The sequence below is a fragment of the Salvelinus fontinalis genome, chromosome 10, assembly GCF_029448725.1.
Source record: "Salvelinus fontinalis isolate EN_2023a chromosome 10, ASM2944872v1, whole genome shotgun sequence".
Classification (NCBI taxonomy): Eukaryota; Metazoa; Chordata; class Actinopteri; order Salmoniformes; family Salmonidae; genus Salvelinus; species Salvelinus fontinalis.
Genome location: NC_074674.1, coordinates 5662572 through 5681769, shown reverse-complemented (window position 1 = coordinate 5681769; position 19198 = coordinate 5662572). Strand labels below are relative to the sequence as shown.

Genomic DNA, 19198 nt, shown 5'->3' with positions numbered 1-19198 from the left:
AATAAGTATTATACATACACGTTTGGAGTCATTCTCACTCCAACATCATGAACCCATTGAATCCCTCCCTGAGGATCTAACCATTATGACTCACTGCTGTGGGCTGAGGGCTGTGTGTGGGTGGCCCTGTCATGCCTTTCATGAGAAAGTGACAGGAAGATGTCTAGACAGTAAATGTTTATAGTTTCAAACAATAGTCAAATACACAGTCAGAGTCACTCTTTTTAGACATTGCAAACAGTTTTACATCAAACCCAAACAAACCAATAATACATTGTCCATTAGGATGTGGCCCTGAACAGTGCTTAACAGGAAGTTCAAAATTGGCTCTGACAATACTTAATATCCTTTGTATTTTTTTCCCACAGGTATGTTGCCTATAAAATTAAAACGGGCAAAATGGGTTTTTTAATCCAATTCATACAATCTCATTTTTACCACATTCTTGCCGAGATAGGCCTTTTAAAAAAAAAACATCGCCTGTGCACATGCCGGCAAGTTCAGGAGTGGGAGTAGATGTGGGTGGGCATCTACAGTATTTTAATAAATCCACTGAATATAGACTACACCGTCACAAAGAAATCCATTATTAATTCGTTTTTAGGCAAATCGTAAAAAACATAAGACGAATAAAATGTTTTTTCAAAAGAATAGAATGGAATATATTGGGTTTAATTATGTGACTGGTATGTGCAGTCTATGGGCTACATCATGCACATGAAATCCATAGTTATTTTGTTTGTTAAACAGACCAGACACATGTAGGCTACCCTGATCACAATCAACATACATATTTTACAGTAGGCTAAGAATATAATGAAATACAACAGGATAAAATACAAATAATATTTTTGCCACACAACATGTGGAACCGCTGTCATGAAACAAGTGATATTTTGAAAACAGCCCAAGGCAAGATCATGCTTTTTACATTTTTTATCCATGTTTCAGCTCTTACCATCCCTCCGCTTTGTTAGGGAGCAGACTTAGGGTCTTACATGGAGTATCTTGGCTAACATTACAACAGTTTAATTGTAGAGGCTTTGTCGCATACATGGTCTCAGAGCAATTTGTATTATTCTGTATTTAGTATGTTATGTTTCGTATGGTGTGTTAATTAGTGGGATGTCCATCATCCATTTCGTATGACATGTTAGGAATTGCAATTTTTTGTTGCGGCTAACGTTAGCGAGGTGGCTAGTTGGCTTCCGCTAATGTTAGCTAGTTGGCTAACATTAGCTCTAGGGATTATTGGGTTAAGGGTAGGGGAAAGGTTAGCTAAACGGGTTAGGGTTAGAGTTAGCCAACATGCTAAGTAGTTGCAAAGTTGCAAAAAAAGTAAGTAGTTGCAAAGTTGCTAATTAGCTAAAATGTTAAAGTTGTCAGAGATGAGATTCAAACAAGCAACCTTTGGGTTGCTAGATGTTTGCGTTATACTTATTATTATAGTATTATTAGCTAGTCGTCTACAGTAGTACAAAGTTACTGTCCAGTGCTGAACCTCTGTTCCACTGGGCACACACTGTTTGAATCAAACAGACGTTAAATTGATGCATATGTCCAGTGGAGTATGACTGAAGACTAGTACTGGTATCTGGTTAACTGCAGTAATCAGTAATACCTCCACCCACAGCAAACAATCAAAAGTTGTTGCTGAAAAAAGCAGTTCATTGCTATTTTATTTATTTTATTTAACTAGGTACGTCAGTTAAGAACAAATTCTTATTTACAATGATGGACTACTTGTAAAGCCCCCCCAGCCAAACCCTCCCCTACCTCGGGCGACGCTGGGCCAATTGTGCGCCGCTCTATGCTAAACGGAATAAATAGCAGAATAATCAGTATGATGAAGGAATTCCAAGAGGCCCATTACCAAAATCCCGTCGAGCCTTACCGACGCCCATTAAATAAGGTTTTGTATAAATTAGAAGATTATGCCAGGATCAAGAAGAACTTTCACCATTCCTTGTGTTTACCCCTCGAGCCCATTGTTTGTTAATCATCCATAATTAGCTATATTTATGAAACCACAGCCACTCAGAGCTTGTAATGATATTCTCAATAGGTACATTCAACACTAAAATAACGCCCTGATGCAAGAGTGCTTGTTTAAATCAAAAACAAATGTTAAAATTTAAATCAAATTTAGTGTAAGTTACAAGTCACATCAGAGCTAGTCTTGGAAATCCCAGACCTAGGGCAACAAGTACATTGTGGGAAGCAACCGGTATGTCTAGAGAGATCAGGGCTGAAGAGTGGTTCCATATGGACACCAGAGCTATAGTTATCGTTGGTAGTTGGTAGTGCTGCATGCCATACTGTATATCGAAGAATTCACACATTACTTAGTCTTATGCATTTCCACTATCCCTCTCAGTGCTGAAGATTCTTATTTGTGATTGTGCTACAGTACCAAAGCGGGATGCCAATTAGTCCGCACCACTCTATTCAAATATATAGTTCTAATGTAGCCATCTGTGAGCCAGTTTTATTAATGGCCTGTGCACCAGTCTGTGGCTGGCTATGTCAGAACCATGATGATTTGTAGTCTATGTACAGTATGTTTAGTATTCTCTTGTGTGAGAGAGCTTTTTCCCTCCTTAACCTCCATGCTCATGGGTCAAATCGGAATGCCCCAAAATAGCTGGATGAGTCCTCTGCGTGCACGGCTGTAGGCGACGACACAGAAACAAAGATCTCATCCCCGGCCCTCAGCTCAAACAGGCCTCCCTGGTAGACAGAGTGGAGGGCATACTCTGTGTCAGGCGCCCAGCACTTGGTGCCCACCCCCTTCAGCAACTGAAGGGGCTTGGCGTATGACGTCTTCTTGTAAACACACTGGACCAGCTGGTAGCTGGAGGTGCCCCCATGGTGGTTACCCCCCTCGTGGGTGAGGGAGGGATAGCGGAAGTACACCTGGGCATACAAGTAATAACGTCCGGACCGGGGGATGCGTAGGCGTCCATGAGACAGGGTCATGTTGTGGAGATGGGAGCCGAAACTCTGGTTGCCCCAGGACCGGACCGGGTGGCGGCAGGACTGATGCAGGTCTTTCTGAGGGGCCAGGGATATAGGGCCTATAAGGAGGACAAAGGAAGATATTTCACTACAGACAGTCCATTCAAAGCATTACTACTGTAGATGTAAGATGAGAGATGAGATGAATCGAAGATGAGTCGGCCTATACAGTGGCTTGCGAAAGTATTCACACCCCTTGGCATTTCTCCTATTTTGTTGCCTTACAACCTGGAACTAAAATAGATTTTTGGGGGGGTTTGTATCATTTTAAGGGGGTTTGTATCATTTAAGTTACACAACATGCCTACCACTTTGAAGATGCAAAATATTTTATCTTCTGAAACAAACAATAAGACAAAGAAACTGAACACTTGAGCGTGCATAACTATTCACCCCCCAAAGTCAATACTTTGTAGAGCCACCTTTTGCAGCAATTACAGCTGCAAGTCTCTTGGTGTATGTCTCTATAAGCTTGGCACATCTAGCCACTGGGATTTTTTCCCATTCTTCAAGGCAAAACTGATCCAGCTCCTTCAAGTTGGATGGGTTCCGCTGGTGTACAGCAATCTTTAAGTCATATCACAGATTCTCAATTGGATTTATGTGTGGGCTTTGACTAGCCCATTCCAAGACATTTAAATGTTTCCCCTTAAACCACTCGAATGTTGCTTTAGCAGTATGCTTAGGGTCGTTGTCCTGCTGGAAGGTGAAACAGGTTTCCCTCAAGAATTTCCCTGTATTTAGCCCCATCCATAATTTTCTTCAATTCTGACCAGTTTCCCAGTCCCTGCCGATGAAAAACATCCCCACAGCATGATGCTGCCTCCACCATGCTTTACTGTGGGGATGGTGTTATCGGGGTGATGAGGTGTTGGGTTTGCGCCAGACAAAGCGTTTTCCTTGATGGCAAAAAAAATCTATTTTAGTCTCATCTGACCAGAGTTGCTTCTTCCATATGTTTGGGGAGTCTCCCACATGCCTTTTGGTGAACACCAAACAGTTTTTTCTTTAAGCAATGGCTTTTTTTCTGGCCACTCTTCTGTAAAGCCCAGCTCTGTGGAGTGTACAACTTAAAGTGGTCCTATGGACAGATACTCCAATCTCTGCTGTGGAGCTTTGCAGCTCCTTCAGGGTTATCTTTGGTATCTTTGTTGCCTCTCTGATTAATGTCCTCCTTGCCTGGTCTGTAAATTTTGGTGGGTGGCCCTCTCTTGGCAGGTTTGTTGTGGTACCATATTCCATCCATTTTTATTTTTATTTTTTATTTTTACCCCTTTTTCTCTCAAATTTTCGTGGTATCCAATCGCTAGTAATTACTATCTTGTCTCATCGCTACAACTCCCGTACGGGCTCGGGAGAGACGAAGGTCGAAAGCCATGCGTCCTCCGAAGCACAACCCAACCAAGCCGCACTGCTTAACACAGCGCGCCTCCAACCCGGAAGCCAGCCGCACCAATGTGTCGGAGGAAACACCGTGCACCTGGCCCCCTTGGTTAGCGCACACTGCGCCCGGCCCGCCACAGGAGTCGCTGGAGCGCGATGAGACAAGGATATCCCTACCGGCCAAACCCTCCCTAACCCGGACGACGATAGGCCAATTGTGCGTCGCCCCACGGACCTCCCGGTTGCGGCCGGCTGCGACAGAGCCTGGGCGCGAACCCATTCTTTCCATTTTTTTTTTTTCAATTTAAAGTTTTATTAAGTTTTCAATCAACCAACCAAACACATTCCACATTCACAGATGTGACTTAAAAAAATAAAATAAAAAATAATAATAATAAAAAATTGTTTTAGATATGTATGTATATATATATATACACATATATATATATATATATATATATATATATATATATATACATACACACACACACACACACACAAATAATAATTATAACAAAATTTAAATTATAGAACTTGCAGCAGTACTATCAAGGTTCTTATTAGCTATTTCCAGCCTTAGCTGAGATGACGAGCCAATAATTAGTTTTTAGATTTTACAGCACCTTACACACCACGCATCTGCTCATCTCCCTGATTCCCCCATTCACTCTGTCCAATTTGAAATATAGTTGAGTAGTGGAGACCAGAGTCTATCAAACTTGGGCTGTCTCTTGTGGAGGTCATAAGTGAGCTTTTCAAAAGGGAGAAAGTCAACAATCTGGTCAATCCACATTTTAAATGTAGGAGAAGTATTAGAGGCCCACAATAGAAGAATACATTTCTTAGCAAAGTATGTAATGGTCATGAGCAAATTTTCTCTGTCAGGATCAAGAACAAAGTCCTGCTGGGCATTAAGAAGATAGAGACACGGGGTCATATCAAACTGTACATCTAGTATTTTCTGTGCAGCAGTATGTATAGATTGCCAAAATCTGGCAATCTCTCTACAGCTCCAAAATACATGCATATAGGTTCCACTTTCAGAGGTACATCTATTACAGTTAGGAGAAATGTCTGTTTTCATTTTATGGAGTCTCAGGGGAGTGTAATAAAATTTGTACAAAAATTTGTAATTAGATTCTTTCATTTTTACATTAGTAGAGGAGCAGTATACCCTGTCGCAAACCTCCGCCCATAACTCATCACTGATAGTCAGACCAAGGTCCTTTTCCCATATTATTTTCAAAGGAGTAAAGGAGGATCCTCCTTTCTCAGAAAGGAGTCTATAGATATAGGATATTTTGCCTTTAATGGATTGTGCTGTGACAAGAAGGGTTTCAACTTCATTCAACTGAGTTCTAAACCTCCTCTTGGAAGTAAATGAGGAGATGACATGTCTAATTTGTAGATATTTAAAAAAAAATGGGATCTTGGCACATTGAATTCATTGCAGAGCTCTTGAAAGGATTTCAGTGTAGTGGTCTTCTGATGAAATAGGTCTGAAAAGGTCCTGATTCCTAGAGTATGCCAAAGATTAAAGTTGGCATCTCTCAGGGCTTTTGGCAAGTCTGGGTTGCCTACTATAGGCGAGTGAGAACATATTTGGGAGGAGATGCCCAGGTATTTCTTACAGTCCCTCCACGCTCGTAGGGTACTGTAAATCACAAATGTTTTGGCTATGTTGCCCACTTCACTAAAGTTATCAATGAATATAGTTGAGCTTAGTGGCAATGAACCACAAGATTGGGCTTCTATCTGGCTCCACATTGACTCTTGTCTGTTTGTGATCCATGTTAGCATGTTGCGGATTTGGGCAGACCAGTAGTACAATTGAAGGGAGGGAAGGGCAAGACCACCCTTAGATTCAGGTTTCGATAGAGTGGAAAGCTTGATCCTAGGTTTTTTATTGCCCCATATAAATTTGGTGATGCTTTGGTTAATTGTTTTGAAAAAGGAAGCTGGGAGATAGCATGGGAGCATCTGAAATAAATAGTTCAGTCTAGGGAGGATGTTCATACGGATTACATTAATTCTTCCTACTAAGCTAATTAGGAGGGAGATCCAGGTTTGGAGGTTGTTCTTGATTTGATCCAGGAGTGGAAGATAATTCTCTTTGAAAAGCCTATTCAGATCTGGTGTTATGAATATCCCAAGGTATTGAAACCCCTGTGTCTTCCATTGGAATGGGCATAGTGTCTTCATAGAACTGGTGAGTGTAATATTGAGAGGGCAGACAGTGGATTTGTTAAAATTAATCTTATAACCTGAAAACGTGCCATACTGAGCAATTGTATCTAAAATGGGAGGAAGGGATTTCTCAGGGTTGGATATGTAGAGCAAGACATCATCCGCGTAAAGCGAAATCTTGTGCTGCAGGCCGCCTGCAGGAACACCCATAATACTTGGATTGCTCCTTATCAACTCTGCCAGAGGCTCCGCCCCCAACAAGTAGAGCAGGGGGGACAGCGAGCACCCTTGTCTTGTGCCCCGTCCCAAAGGGAATCTGTCAGAGTTCAGTCCGTTAGTAGTCACCATGGCATTTGGATGAGAGTATAGTGATTTGATCCATTTAATAAAGTTTGGGCCCATGTTGAACTTCTCTAAGACTGAGAACAGAAAGCTCCACTCCATCCTGTCGAACGCCTTCTCAGCATCCAGTGAAGCCAGCAGGACAGGGGTCTTCTGTGCGTTTACTTGATCAATAATATCAAAAAGACGGCGAATGTTATCAGAAGAGTATCTGTCTCTAATAAATCCCATCTGGTCCGCTTTTATTATTTTGGGAAGAAGAGTGTTTAGTCTTTTGGCGAGCAATTTGGTAATTATTTTGTAGTCTAAATCCAACAAGCTTATGGGCCGGAAGGAGGAGCAGGATAGGGGGTCCTTGTCTTTTTTGAGCAACACTGTAATGCGAGCTGTGTGCATTGAGTCTGGGAGAACTCCGTTTTTGCAAAAATCCTCCAGCATTGGCATGAAAATAGGGCTAAGCTGGGGCCAAAAAGCTTTGTAGAACTCTCTGGGGAATCCATCTGGGCCTGGGGACTTGTTAGGTGGCATGGAGGTAATTTCCTCCAGGATCTCCTCAGGAGTGAAGGGGGAGTTGAGATCTTCTTGGTCGGTCTCTGATAGTTTAGGTAGCGAGATTCCCTCTAGGAAGGAGTGGAGTTCTGCCTCCGTGTGTTTTCTCTCAGAGGTATATAGTTTGCAGTAAAAATCATGAAAAGTTAAATTGATCTTTTTTGGATCATATGTGACCTCATCCTCTGCTGTTCGGATAGCCATAATTGTACGCTCTGACTGCTCTTTTTTTAATTGATAAGCAAGCAATCTACTAGGCCTATTGCTATACTCATGGTATTTCTGTTTAGTAAAGAAAACTTTTTTTTTAATCTCCCGAGTATAGTCCAAATTCAGTTTGGCTTTGGCTGCTTTAAGTTGACTCCAGGAGGTGCTGTCTGGGGATTGTTTATGTACTTTTTCACAGCGTTCCAGCTCCCTCTCCAGATCTAGCCTGTGTGCTTCCATTGCTTTTTTCTTAGAGGAAGCATATGCAATTAGATGACCTCTTAGTGTGGCTTTAGCAGCGTCCCACATTGTGGCCGGAGAAACAGGAGAATCTTTGTTGTCTTGTGTGTAGTTGTCTATCCATGTAGTTACCAATGTATGGAATGCTTCGTTTGATAGCATGGAGGTGTTGAGTTTCCAGCTCTTTGATCTCGGGATGTTTTTGCAGAGGTCAAAGCGGAGGTGGACAAAGGCGTGATCCGAAAGCGCTATGGGTCCGATTGTACACGTGGCTGAATTTATGAAACTCTTTGGGATAAAAATGTAATCTATACGGGAGTAGGTGTTATGGACATTAGAGTAGTATGTATAGTCCATAGCTGAGCTATTAGTCTCTCTCCAGATATCTATCAGTCCCATCTCTTTAGTAAGAGAGTTCAACATCTTTGCAGATCTAGGATTTGTGGTGGTGGCTTGAGATGATTTGTCTAGGGTTGGGTTCAGGGTACAATTAAAATCTCCGGCCAACACTCCAAAGGAAACACAATGCTTATTGAACAGGGTTATCATTTTTGACATGAAAGCAGGAGTATCTGTGTTAGGGGCGTATATGTTTAAGATAGTAATTGGTTGCCCATACAGTGACCCAGTTATCAAAATAAATCTCCCCTCCGGATCAGATATGTTTTTGTCAATTATGAATGGAACATTCTTATGGATAAGTATTGCTGTACCTCTACTGTTGGATTCGAAAGATGAGAAATACACCTGTCCCACCCAAGCTCTGCGGAGTTTGGCATGTTCAGCATCACAGAGGTGTGTCTCTTGCAATAGCGCGATGTCTGCTTTTTCTTTTTTTAGAGCACATAGTATCTTTTTCCGTTTTATTGCATGGCCTAGACCGTGGCAGTTCCATGTCAATAGATTTAAGGTACTAGTCATCGTCATCGAACAGTAATCGAACTTTAGTGCAAGTCATCTCTGGGTAAAGGTGGATAGTAGTTACAGCTGCGTTCACATAAAAGGAAAATAAATAGTTTACATAAAATAACAATCTCTGAACACCCCAGCCGAGTTCCCAAACAACTCGACATATCCCGTTGGATCTATTACCTCCCCGCTCAGTCACAATTCTGTGTTCCAACAAAAAAAAAGACCGGGAACAGTTAGCAACGCACAACGTCTCCCCCTCCCCACCAAAGAAATGCCTCATCCTCTCTGCCCGCATTGAGTAACTGACAACGTAGCCCCCGTCCAGACCACATTAAAAAAGGGAGAAAATAAAAATCAATAGCCCAGCCTACATACAGTAGGCCTAGGTTATAATATGGGGCCTATCCCTCTCAGCTAAAGGAACATAAATATAGATTGGACGGCTATAATGAAATTTAGCAGGGCGGTGGGTCTTTGGATATCGGCTATATGTTGTCTTACCTCCTTTAGTAATAACAGTAATCGCATTTAGTCAATGGTCCATTTCTCATTGACCGGGGTTGTCTTTCAAAAAACGTTTTGCCTCTTCGGGAGTTTTGAAGTGTCGCAGGGCTCCTTGGTGAAGAATCCTGAGCTCGTTTGGGTATTTGAATCCCCTAAAGATGCCTCGGTCAATGGAGCATTTCTTCACCTCGTCAAACTCTCGGCGCTTTCGGCGTATTCCAGCTGACAGGTCCTGGAGTAAGATGAGTTTGGCGTTTCCCACTGTAATGGTGTTGGTTTTCGCCGCCTGTAGGACTCGTTCCTTGTCGGTGAATCTCAGGAAACGTATGGTGATTGGGCGCGGTGGTTGTCTGGCTGCTGGTGGGGGCCTCAGTGCTCGGTGAGCTCTCTCGAGTTCTATGGGCCTGTCGGTGGACAGGTGGAGCCACTCGGGAAGTTTGTCTTGCAGGTAGCGGATCAGTGGCATGTTTCCCTCTTCTTTTTCGCCCAGATTTAATAGAACACAATTATTCCTTCGCCCCCTGTTTTCCAGGTCCTCTGTTTTCTCTTCCAGCTGCTCTAAAAATTTTTTAGCATATGCTATTGTTTCCATGGCGTCTGTCAATAAGTTTTCCGTGGATAGGATTCGCCCCTCTGCCTCGTCCAGGCGCCCCGCGTTTATGGTTATCTTGTTGTTTATGTCAGGCAAAGCATTTTCCAGGATTGTCACCTTGCCCCCTATCGCACTGAGCTGAGCGTAATGGCATCTAGTTTAGTGTTGAGTTCTGTACGTTGGGATCTCAGCTCAGAAAGGATGTCTTCGACAGAGTGCGAGGTTGGCATTCGTTGGGCCTCGGGGGGGGACGGGTCCTCTTTCTCCTGGCTAATGGCGCTAGCTTTTTCTGAAGCTAGCTGCTTCTTGGAGGCTTTTTCCGTCGCTAGTACTCGAGTCCGGGTAAAAATGTCACCTGTAGTGTTGCCTTTTGAAGCCGCCATGACTTTTTGACTAAAGCTAAATGAGTTTAAACTTGAAGTGGAGGTAAGATTAGGAATTGGAAACTACTTGTGCGGAGCTCCTAGTTCATGCGGCCATCTCGTTCAAGGGTCACGTGATCCCCCCTTCTTTCCATTTTTTAATAATTAATTTAATGGTGCTCTGTGGGATGTTAAAAGTTTCTGATATTTTTCATAACTTAACTCTGATCTGTACTTCTCCACAACTTTGTCCCTGACCTGTTTGGAGAGCTCCTTGGTCTTCGTGGTGCTGCTTGCTTGGTGGTGCCCCTTGCTTAGTGGTGTTGCAGACTCTGGGGTCTTTCAGAACAGGTATGTACATTGAGATCATGTGACATATCATGTGACACTTAGATTGCACACCGGTGGACTTTATTTAACTAATTATGTGACTTCTGAAGGTAATTGGTTGCACCAGATCTTATTTCGGGACTTGATAGCAAAGGGGGTGAATACATATGCACGCACCACTTTAAAAAAAATTTTTTTTTTTAAATTTAAACAAGTTATTTTTTTCATTTCACTTCACCAATTTGGACTATTTTGTGTATGTCCATTAAATGAAATCCAAATAAAAATACATTTAAAATAAAGGTTGTAATGCAAAAAAAATAGGAAAAACGCCAAGGGGGATGAATACTTTTGCAAGGCACTGTAGGTAATTGGATTCCTTTAACTTTGGCGAAATCTGTGCAGTAGGGAAACAGCATTAAGGTGGATGGATAGGAGAAAGAGAAAGCAGCAAGCAAAAATTCAGTCAAGAAACAAATAAGTATCGCTATTCTGACGTATTTGTTAATGAGGACAACATTACTGCGTTCCTGGATACATGATCAGAGATTTCTGGTGATCTGAATATGAAAACAGCGCCCTGTATGTGAAGTCTGAGGTTTATGTGAAATCATGACATAGTTTCAGTGAATTGGTTTCAGAGATGAGCGATGCAATGCCTTTATTTGCTCAGATAGTCTTTGAAGATGTTCAGGTTCGGTTCCAGGCATAAGCGGTCGCTTCGGACCCCCGGACGTTAAAAGAAATATTTTAAAGAAATTAGTCAGGGTCTCAACTTACAATTGAGAGTAAGAATAGTATGTAATTTTTTTTTAAATTTGGATGTGCATCAGCAGTTTTTCTCTTGTTATGTCAGTCACTCAATTGGCCATGTCAGCTAACAATGTTAGACTGGTAGTTAGTCTAGCCAGCTATCAAAACTTGTAGTAATCGGCCAGATACCGACCGGGCCCACATTGATTTTCTAAGTCATTCTCACACATTAATCATATTAACATGGTATAAGTCATTAAAGAATGTGTAGAATTGCAGGAAATTTGCAATAAAATTGCAAGGTTTTCATTCCGATCCATGGCAAAATGTGTAGAATTGCAGAAAACGTACTTAAAACTGCAATATTTTCTCTACGTTCCATGGAAAAATGTGTAGATTTGCATGAAATTAACTAAAACTTAAATATTTCACTACACCGTCAAGAGGGGTGCCAACAAAATATTTGCTGTGAGTTGGGGAGCGACCCAATCAAATTGCTTAGGGCCCCCAAAAGGATAGAGCTGGCCCTGCAGATGTTTGATATTAGTAGAGTGTTTTTAAAGCTATACTGTTGAAATAGACTGACATTCTGCAATTTTATCCCAGCATAAAAACATTAGATTACATTAGATTAAACAAAATCAAAACAACTGAATGTCCCACCAAAAGAACAAGCAAGCACAAACATACTAGTCTCCCATACCTTGTAAGCTACTGTCTCGGAGTGTGAGGTGAGCAGAGGGCTTCTGATGCCCTGCAGAACTGACGGGCTTGGTTCTGGGCTGGGCACTGGGCTCTGAAAAGGAGCATAGCAGTGAGATAACAGTAGCACCAGGAGTGGATATTAGATAGATAAGATATGCTATAATGATGATGATGACTGATGGATGGATGGATGATTACCTGGAACGGCGTGTTTTGAAATAATATTTTCTGTCACCTGAAAGACAAAACCCCTTTTTAAGATGTGGCATAGAGCTCAATAGTGAACACACAGCATAGGATTAAGTATAGTTACAGCCTATGACATGCAGTGCAGCATTCTTCTTGAGCAGTTGCAGCATTCCAATTTCATGCTGAACACAATTCTTTTTTTTACAAACTCTTTTGACAAAGTCGAGAGGGTACACATTTTATTGGGACCTGGACACATCCCAGTAAATTATCTCACTCCCTATATTTCATGGAAAAACACAAGGAGGAGACAGACCAGATGTGCGACTGCCTCAATTCGTTTTTCAACTGAAATAATGAAAAACAGCTGTGCTCTTTGAAGATGAATCACCATGCACTCTCAAATGCTACTCCCACTCACCCCTTCATCAGGATCTACACTACCGTTCAAAAGTTTGGGGTCACTAAGAAATGTCCTTCTTTTCCATGAAAACATACATGAAATGAGTTGCAAAATGAATAAGAAATATAGTCAAGACGTTGACAAGGTTATAAATAATGATTTTTTATTGAAATAATAAGTGTCCTTCAAACTTTGCTTTCGTCAAAGAAACCTCGATTTGCAGAAATGACAGCCCTGCAGACCTTTGGCATTTTAGTTGTCAATTTGTTGAGGTAATCTGAAGAGATTTCACCCCATGCTTCCTGAAGCACCTCCCACAAGTTGGATTGGCTTGATGGGCACTTCTTACGTACCATACGGTCAAGCTGCTCCCACAACAGCTCAATAGGGTTGAGATACGGTGACCGTGCTGGCCACTCCATTATAGACAGAATACCAGCTGACTGCTTCTCCCCTAACTAGTTCTTGCATAGTTTGGAGCTGTGCTTTGGGTCATTGTCCTGTTGTAGGAGGCTCCAATTAAGGGCCGTCCACAGGGTATTGGCTCCAATTAAGGGCCGTCCACAGGGTATAGCATGGCATTGCGAAACGGAGTGATAGCCTTCCTTCTTCAAGATCCCTTTTACCCTGTACAAATCTCCCACATTACCACCACCAAAGCACCCATAGACCATTACATTAGCTCCACCATGCTTGACAGATGGCGTCAAGCACTCCACCAGCATCTTTACATTTTTTCTGCGTCTCATGAATATTCTTCCTGATCCGAACACCTCAAACTTAATTAGTCTGTCCATAACACTTTTTTCCAATCTTACTCTGTCCAGTGTCTGTGTTCTTTTGCCCATCTTAATCTTTTCTTTTTATTGGCCAGTCTGAGCTATGGCTTTTTCTTTGCAACCCTACCTAGAAGGCCAGCATCCCGGAGTCGACCCTTCACTGTTGAGTTGAGACTGGTGTTTTGCAGGTACTATTTAATGAAGCTGCCAGTTGAGGACTTGTGAGGCATCTGTTTCTCAAACTAGACAATCAAATGTACTTGTCCTATTGCTCAGTTGTGCACCGGGGCCTCCCCCTCCTCTTTCTATTCTGGTTAGAGACAGTTTGCTCTGTTCTGTGAAGGGAGTAGTACACAGCATTGTACGAGATCTTCAGTTTCTTGGCAATTTCTCGCATGGAATAGCCTTAATTTCTCAGAACAAGAATAGACTGACGAGTTTCAGAAGAAAGTTATTTTGTTTCTGGCCATTTTGAGCCTGTAATCGAACCCACAAGTGCTGATGCTCCAGATACTCAACTAGTCATAAAGAAGGCCAGTTTTATTGCTTCTTTAATCAGAACATCAGTTTTCAGCTGTGCTAACATAATTGCAAAAGGGTTTTCTAATGATCAATTAGCCTTTTAAAATTATAAAGTTGGATTAGCTAACACAACATGCCATCGGAACACAGGAGTGATGGTTGTTGATAATGGGCCTCTGTACTCCTATGTAGATATTCCATAAAAAATCTGCCGTTTCCAGCTACAATAGTCATTTACAACATTAACAATGTCTACACTGTATTTCTGATCAATTTGATGTTACTTTAATGGACAGTTGTTTTTATTTTCTTTCAAAAACACAGACATTTCTAAGTGACACCAAACTTTTGAACGGTAGCTTCCTGCCATCCAGGACCTATATAATAGGCGGTGTCAGAGGAAAGCCCATAAAATTGTCAGAGACTCCAGTCACCCAAGTTATAGACTGTTTTCTCTGCTACCGCACGGCAAGCGGTACCAGAGCGCCAAGTCTAGGACCAAAAGGCTCCTCAACAGCTTCTACCCCCAAGCCATAAGACTGCTGAACAATTAATAAAATCGCCACCGGACAATTTACATTGACTAACACCCCTCCCTTTTGTACACTCCTGCTACTCGCTGTTTGTTTGTTATCTATGCATAGTCATGTCGCCCCCACCTACATGTACAGATTACCTCAACTAGCCTGTACCCCCGCACACTGATTTGGTACCGGTGCCTCCTGTATATAGCCTCGTTATTGTTATTCTTATTGTGTTACTTTTTATTTTAGTCTAAAGTAAGCATTTCACGGTAAAGTCTACACTTGTTGTATTCGGCACGTGTGACAAATAAAGTTTGATTTGATTCCATTTTTTTTATGTGTATGACAGAAAGAGACCATAACGGATGATTCTTACAGCTTTACCTAATTAGTGCTGCAAGAATTTATTCTTAACTGACTTGCCTAGAAAAGTTAAATAAATAAATAAATACATTTTTTAAAGATCACGTGAAATTCATGTGGTTTTTCGTAAGAGTGAACTAGAGAATTGAGTATGATGCAATGTGGACCATTGCTTTGTCTGATATTTGGGTTTAAGCTGAGGTTAGACCTCCATAAACAACGATGCTGATGAGGGTGATGCATCAGAGAGGAAGCTGATGTACTTAAGGCTCTGAAGAATTCCATCACTGGACTAAGCTCTGAGATCAGAAAGGTCAATACAGCATGTTACGAGTAAGGCAAAAGTGAATGCTATAATAACTCTCTCCCTTGTTAATAATTCCATAACCATGTGTATGTAGTACCTCTACAAACATCGTCGGTATTTCAATAGTTTGTAATGAACAAACGTTCATGTAAAAAATGATGACTGTGTAAATGAGACATTGACAGTTAAGCTCCTGCAGCCCTCCCACTCAAACACATTATGGATGACGGAGTGGGTGCTCCCCTCATCCAAGAATTAGATTGCCCACTGGGCACACACTGGTTGAATCCATGTTTCCTCGTCATCACAATGGAATTACGCTGAACCAACGTGGAACAGACATTGAATTGACGTCTGGCCCAGTGGGCGGGCTTTAACGGAAACTCAGATCAATTCAAACCTGTCGTTGAACAAAGACATACATCATGGCGGCATCAAACAGAAGGTGGTACCCACCTTGGTGACATAGGCCCTTATTCCCTGGGCCAGTTTGATGCAGGGCTCCCCAAACAGTTGAACCAGAGACTCCGGTATCTCCTGGTCTTTCTCCAGGGCATTAAGGAGCCCCAGGCAACGTAACTCCTCAGCCACCCCTTGACTCCTCACCTGCACAGCACAACCCACACAGGACAGGGATAAGTAGGTATCTTTGTCTGTATCTGTATTAGAGGACAAGGATGCAACTACTTTGTTTTGGGTTTCCCCCATAAAAATATAGACCTAGTATCGCCATAACATCTGTGATGTAATTCTTTGAAATATTATTGTTCTATTTTCAAAGGATTAACTAACAGGCTTGATGGCACAGACCAGAAAGAGCGTGCTGCTTTTCATAAATACTATATATTTAAAAAAAATACTATATATTATATATTTATATATACTATTTAAATACTATATATACTATATATAAATACTTCCTGACTGATGTCTTGTTGCTTCAATATATCCACATAATTTTCCTTCTCATGACGCCATCTATTTTGTGAAGTGCACCAGTCCATCCTGCAGCAAAGCACCCCCACATGATGATGCTGCCACCCTCGTGCTTCACGGTATGGGTGGTGTTCTTTCGCTTACAAGCCTCCCCCTTTTTCCTCCAAACATAATGATGGTCATTATGGCCAAACAGTTCTATTTTTGTTTCATCAGACCAGAGGACATTTCTCCAAAAAGTACAATCTTTGTCCCCATGTGCAGTTGCAAACCGTAGTCTGGATTTTTTATGGTGGGTTTGGAGCAGTGGCTTCTTCCTGCTGAGCGGGCCTTTCAGATTATGTCGATATAGGACTCGTTTAACTGTGGATATAGATACTTTTGTACCCGTTTCCTCCAGCATCTTCACAGGTTCCTTTGCTGTTGTTCTGGGATTGATTTGCACTTTTCGCACCAAAGTACGTTCATCTCTAGGAGACAGAACGCGTCACCTTCCTGAGCGGTATGACGGCTGCGTGGTCCCATGGTGTTTATACTTGCGTACTATTGTTTGTACAGATGAACGTGATGCTTTCAGGCGTTTGGAAATTGCTCCCAAGGATGAACCAGACTTGTGGAGGTCTACAATTTTTTTTCTGAGGTATTGGCTGATTTCTTTTGATTTTCACGTGATGTCAAGCAAAGAGGCACTGAGTTTGAAGGTAGGCCTTGAAATATAACCTTAGGTACACCTCCAATTGACTCAAATTATGTCAATTAGCCTATCAGAAGCTTCTACAGCCATGACATAATTTTCTGGAATTTTCAAAGCTGTTTGAAGGCACAGTCAACTTAGTGTATCTAAACTTCTGACCCCCTGGAATTGTGATACAGTGAATTATCTGATATAAGTGAAATAATCTGTCTGTAAACAATTTTTTGAGAAATTACCCGTGTCATGCACAAAGTAGATGTCCTAACCGACTTGCCAATACGATAGTTTGTTAACAAGACATTTGTGGAGTGGTTGAAAAACGAGTTTTAATGACTTCAACCTAAGTGTATGTAAACTTCCGACTTCAACTGTATTGACGTATGCTGTGCTGTTAGTCACACTGCTGCAGTTGTACTTTTTCCAACACGATAACAACAAATGGCAAACATTCCCAGAAACTTGTTTTTGTTTTTATAAGTAATGCAGTACAAGATCAGTCATGTACATGATTTGATCGCTCTGCTTGGGTGCAAGTGAAACAACACCTTTCCATGCCCCCATTGCCAACACCTCTACAGAACTTTGCTGACTCTAAACGTGGCAGCTTTTGTAACTTTGTACAATACTTAATGCATTGTTAGTCAGGCCTTATGATAAAGTTTGACATAGCATTGAGTTGCAGTGAACTACAAATCCCTTCCCTCTCAACTAGTATTTGCCTGGTGACTAGCAGTTTCATAAACTTGAATTGTTACTTCCAATGTGAGTGTTTTATTTCCTGAGGGATGTGGTTACTTTGGGTTTGTTTCTTCGACCCCAGACTCATATTAGTGACTCACTGGCTCTTTGTTTGTGCTTCTAACAGGCTCTGCCATCATTGTAACAAACAATCCCATGCCAGACTATAGAAAGAGGAGAATTTGACCCATGTAATTAGTACACTGATTAGACCTGACAGCTCCAGACTACATTGATTATTACAGTCATATTAATCTACATCCAATTACAACGTCTTCAGTGTATGCTGATACTTTATGTAGACAGATTTCACTTTTAATCAGCAGATATCATACAATCTAAATGGGAAAGTGTACTGTCTTTATAAGTACGCATTATAGTTCTGATTAGGAGGTGAAGAATAATGTAGCCTACTGTATATGTATTTATTATCTGTAGCTAGAATACTGCTTTTTAGAGTATTTGTAACAGGTTTATATAGGGTAGTTAGTTCATATACTCTTAATTATTAGATACGTGCTATTTTATTGGCAGACTGATTTGCATCACCTCAAGAAGACTATATAGGCAACTACATACTTAGTAAATGTTTTTATGCATGTACTCTGAATGTGTTGGCATAACTTTCCTGACTGGAGAACCAACTGTGAGCTGGAAAAAGAGAGCCTAAACAGAAGTTTTCTGGTTGTCATGCGAACATCAGCTGTTTTGTAAAAGAAAACGCCTTACCTGAGCAACTGACATGTTCAAGAAGACGAGGAGTCCAGTTGTCGAAGCTACTTGCAGTACAACCACGACAATAACGATCATTGGGACCCATAACTTTGACTGGACGTCTCGTCGGCTGTTTGATGCGACCATGATATGTCTTTGTTCAACGACAGGTCTGAATTGATCTCGAGTTGCCATAAAATACAATTGGTGGATGAGGGGGTGGCCACCAACTCCGTCATCCATAACACTGTCAATATTTTCTCTGTTGAGTGGGAGAGCTGCAAGGGCTAAACTGTCCAAATTCAACATCGCCCACGTGTCATTGTTTTGCCGAACACAAAGGCGCTTTTTTTTCCTGAGCGTTTTTATACTAATTTCCCGTGGAAATTTCTGTAGCCTAAAGCCTGCTACAAGTACTCGGTTTTCTAATTTGAACAGTCAATCTCACTATTTTAGTTGGCTCTAATGCTATATTTTTGAATCTGCTTTTTGCAAATAGGTAGGCTAAGTTTGGCATGGTTGGTTTATTGATGCTTGATTTGTGTTCATCTAAAATGTAGCCTGTTTTTGTGGTCCTACGTGTTCAGTAGGTTATTGATATTGAGCTTTATTTGTAACACTCAAAGGCTCACATTCCCTCAGATAGAGTGAGAAGAAGACATTTTGTCTGTCCACAAGCCAAACTGGCAGCCCCCAGTTTCCTCACTGGTCCAGTAGACTCTAGCTGCAGACCTCATCTTTCAGGCCCCTCTCTATACTGACACCTACTGGAGACCTCATCTCTCAGGCCCTTCCCCTCATCTCTCAGGCCCCTCTGATGAACCGCACAGGGAAAACGAACCCCCCCTTTCAATTGGCTCCTGAATGCTTATCATTTCATTGGCTCCTGACTCCTTCCTCATTCTATAGGTCACAGTAGCAGCCGTTTTTTTAAACTTCATTTTG

At 41.6% G+C, this 19198-nt stretch overlaps 1 protein-coding gene across 1 annotated transcript; it reads right to left on the bottom strand.

The window, feature by feature from the left end:
* Nucleotides 1–164: 164 nt before the first annotated feature.
* tnfsf10l3 (tumor necrosis factor (ligand) superfamily, member 10 like 3) lies at nucleotides 165–18521 on the bottom strand. Its single transcript, XM_055935521.1, has 5 exons — nucleotides 18269–18521; nucleotides 15628–15777; nucleotides 12283–12319; nucleotides 12083–12175; nucleotides 165–3077 (listed from the first exon to the last, which is right to left on the bottom strand). Exons 1-5 carry the CDS (start codon nucleotides 18494–18496, stop codon nucleotides 2614–2616), a joined length of 972 nt encoding a protein of 323 aa, XP_055791496.1. The 5' UTR covers nucleotides 18497–18521; the 3' UTR covers nucleotides 165–2613.
* Nucleotides 18522–19198: the final 677 nt, after the last annotated feature.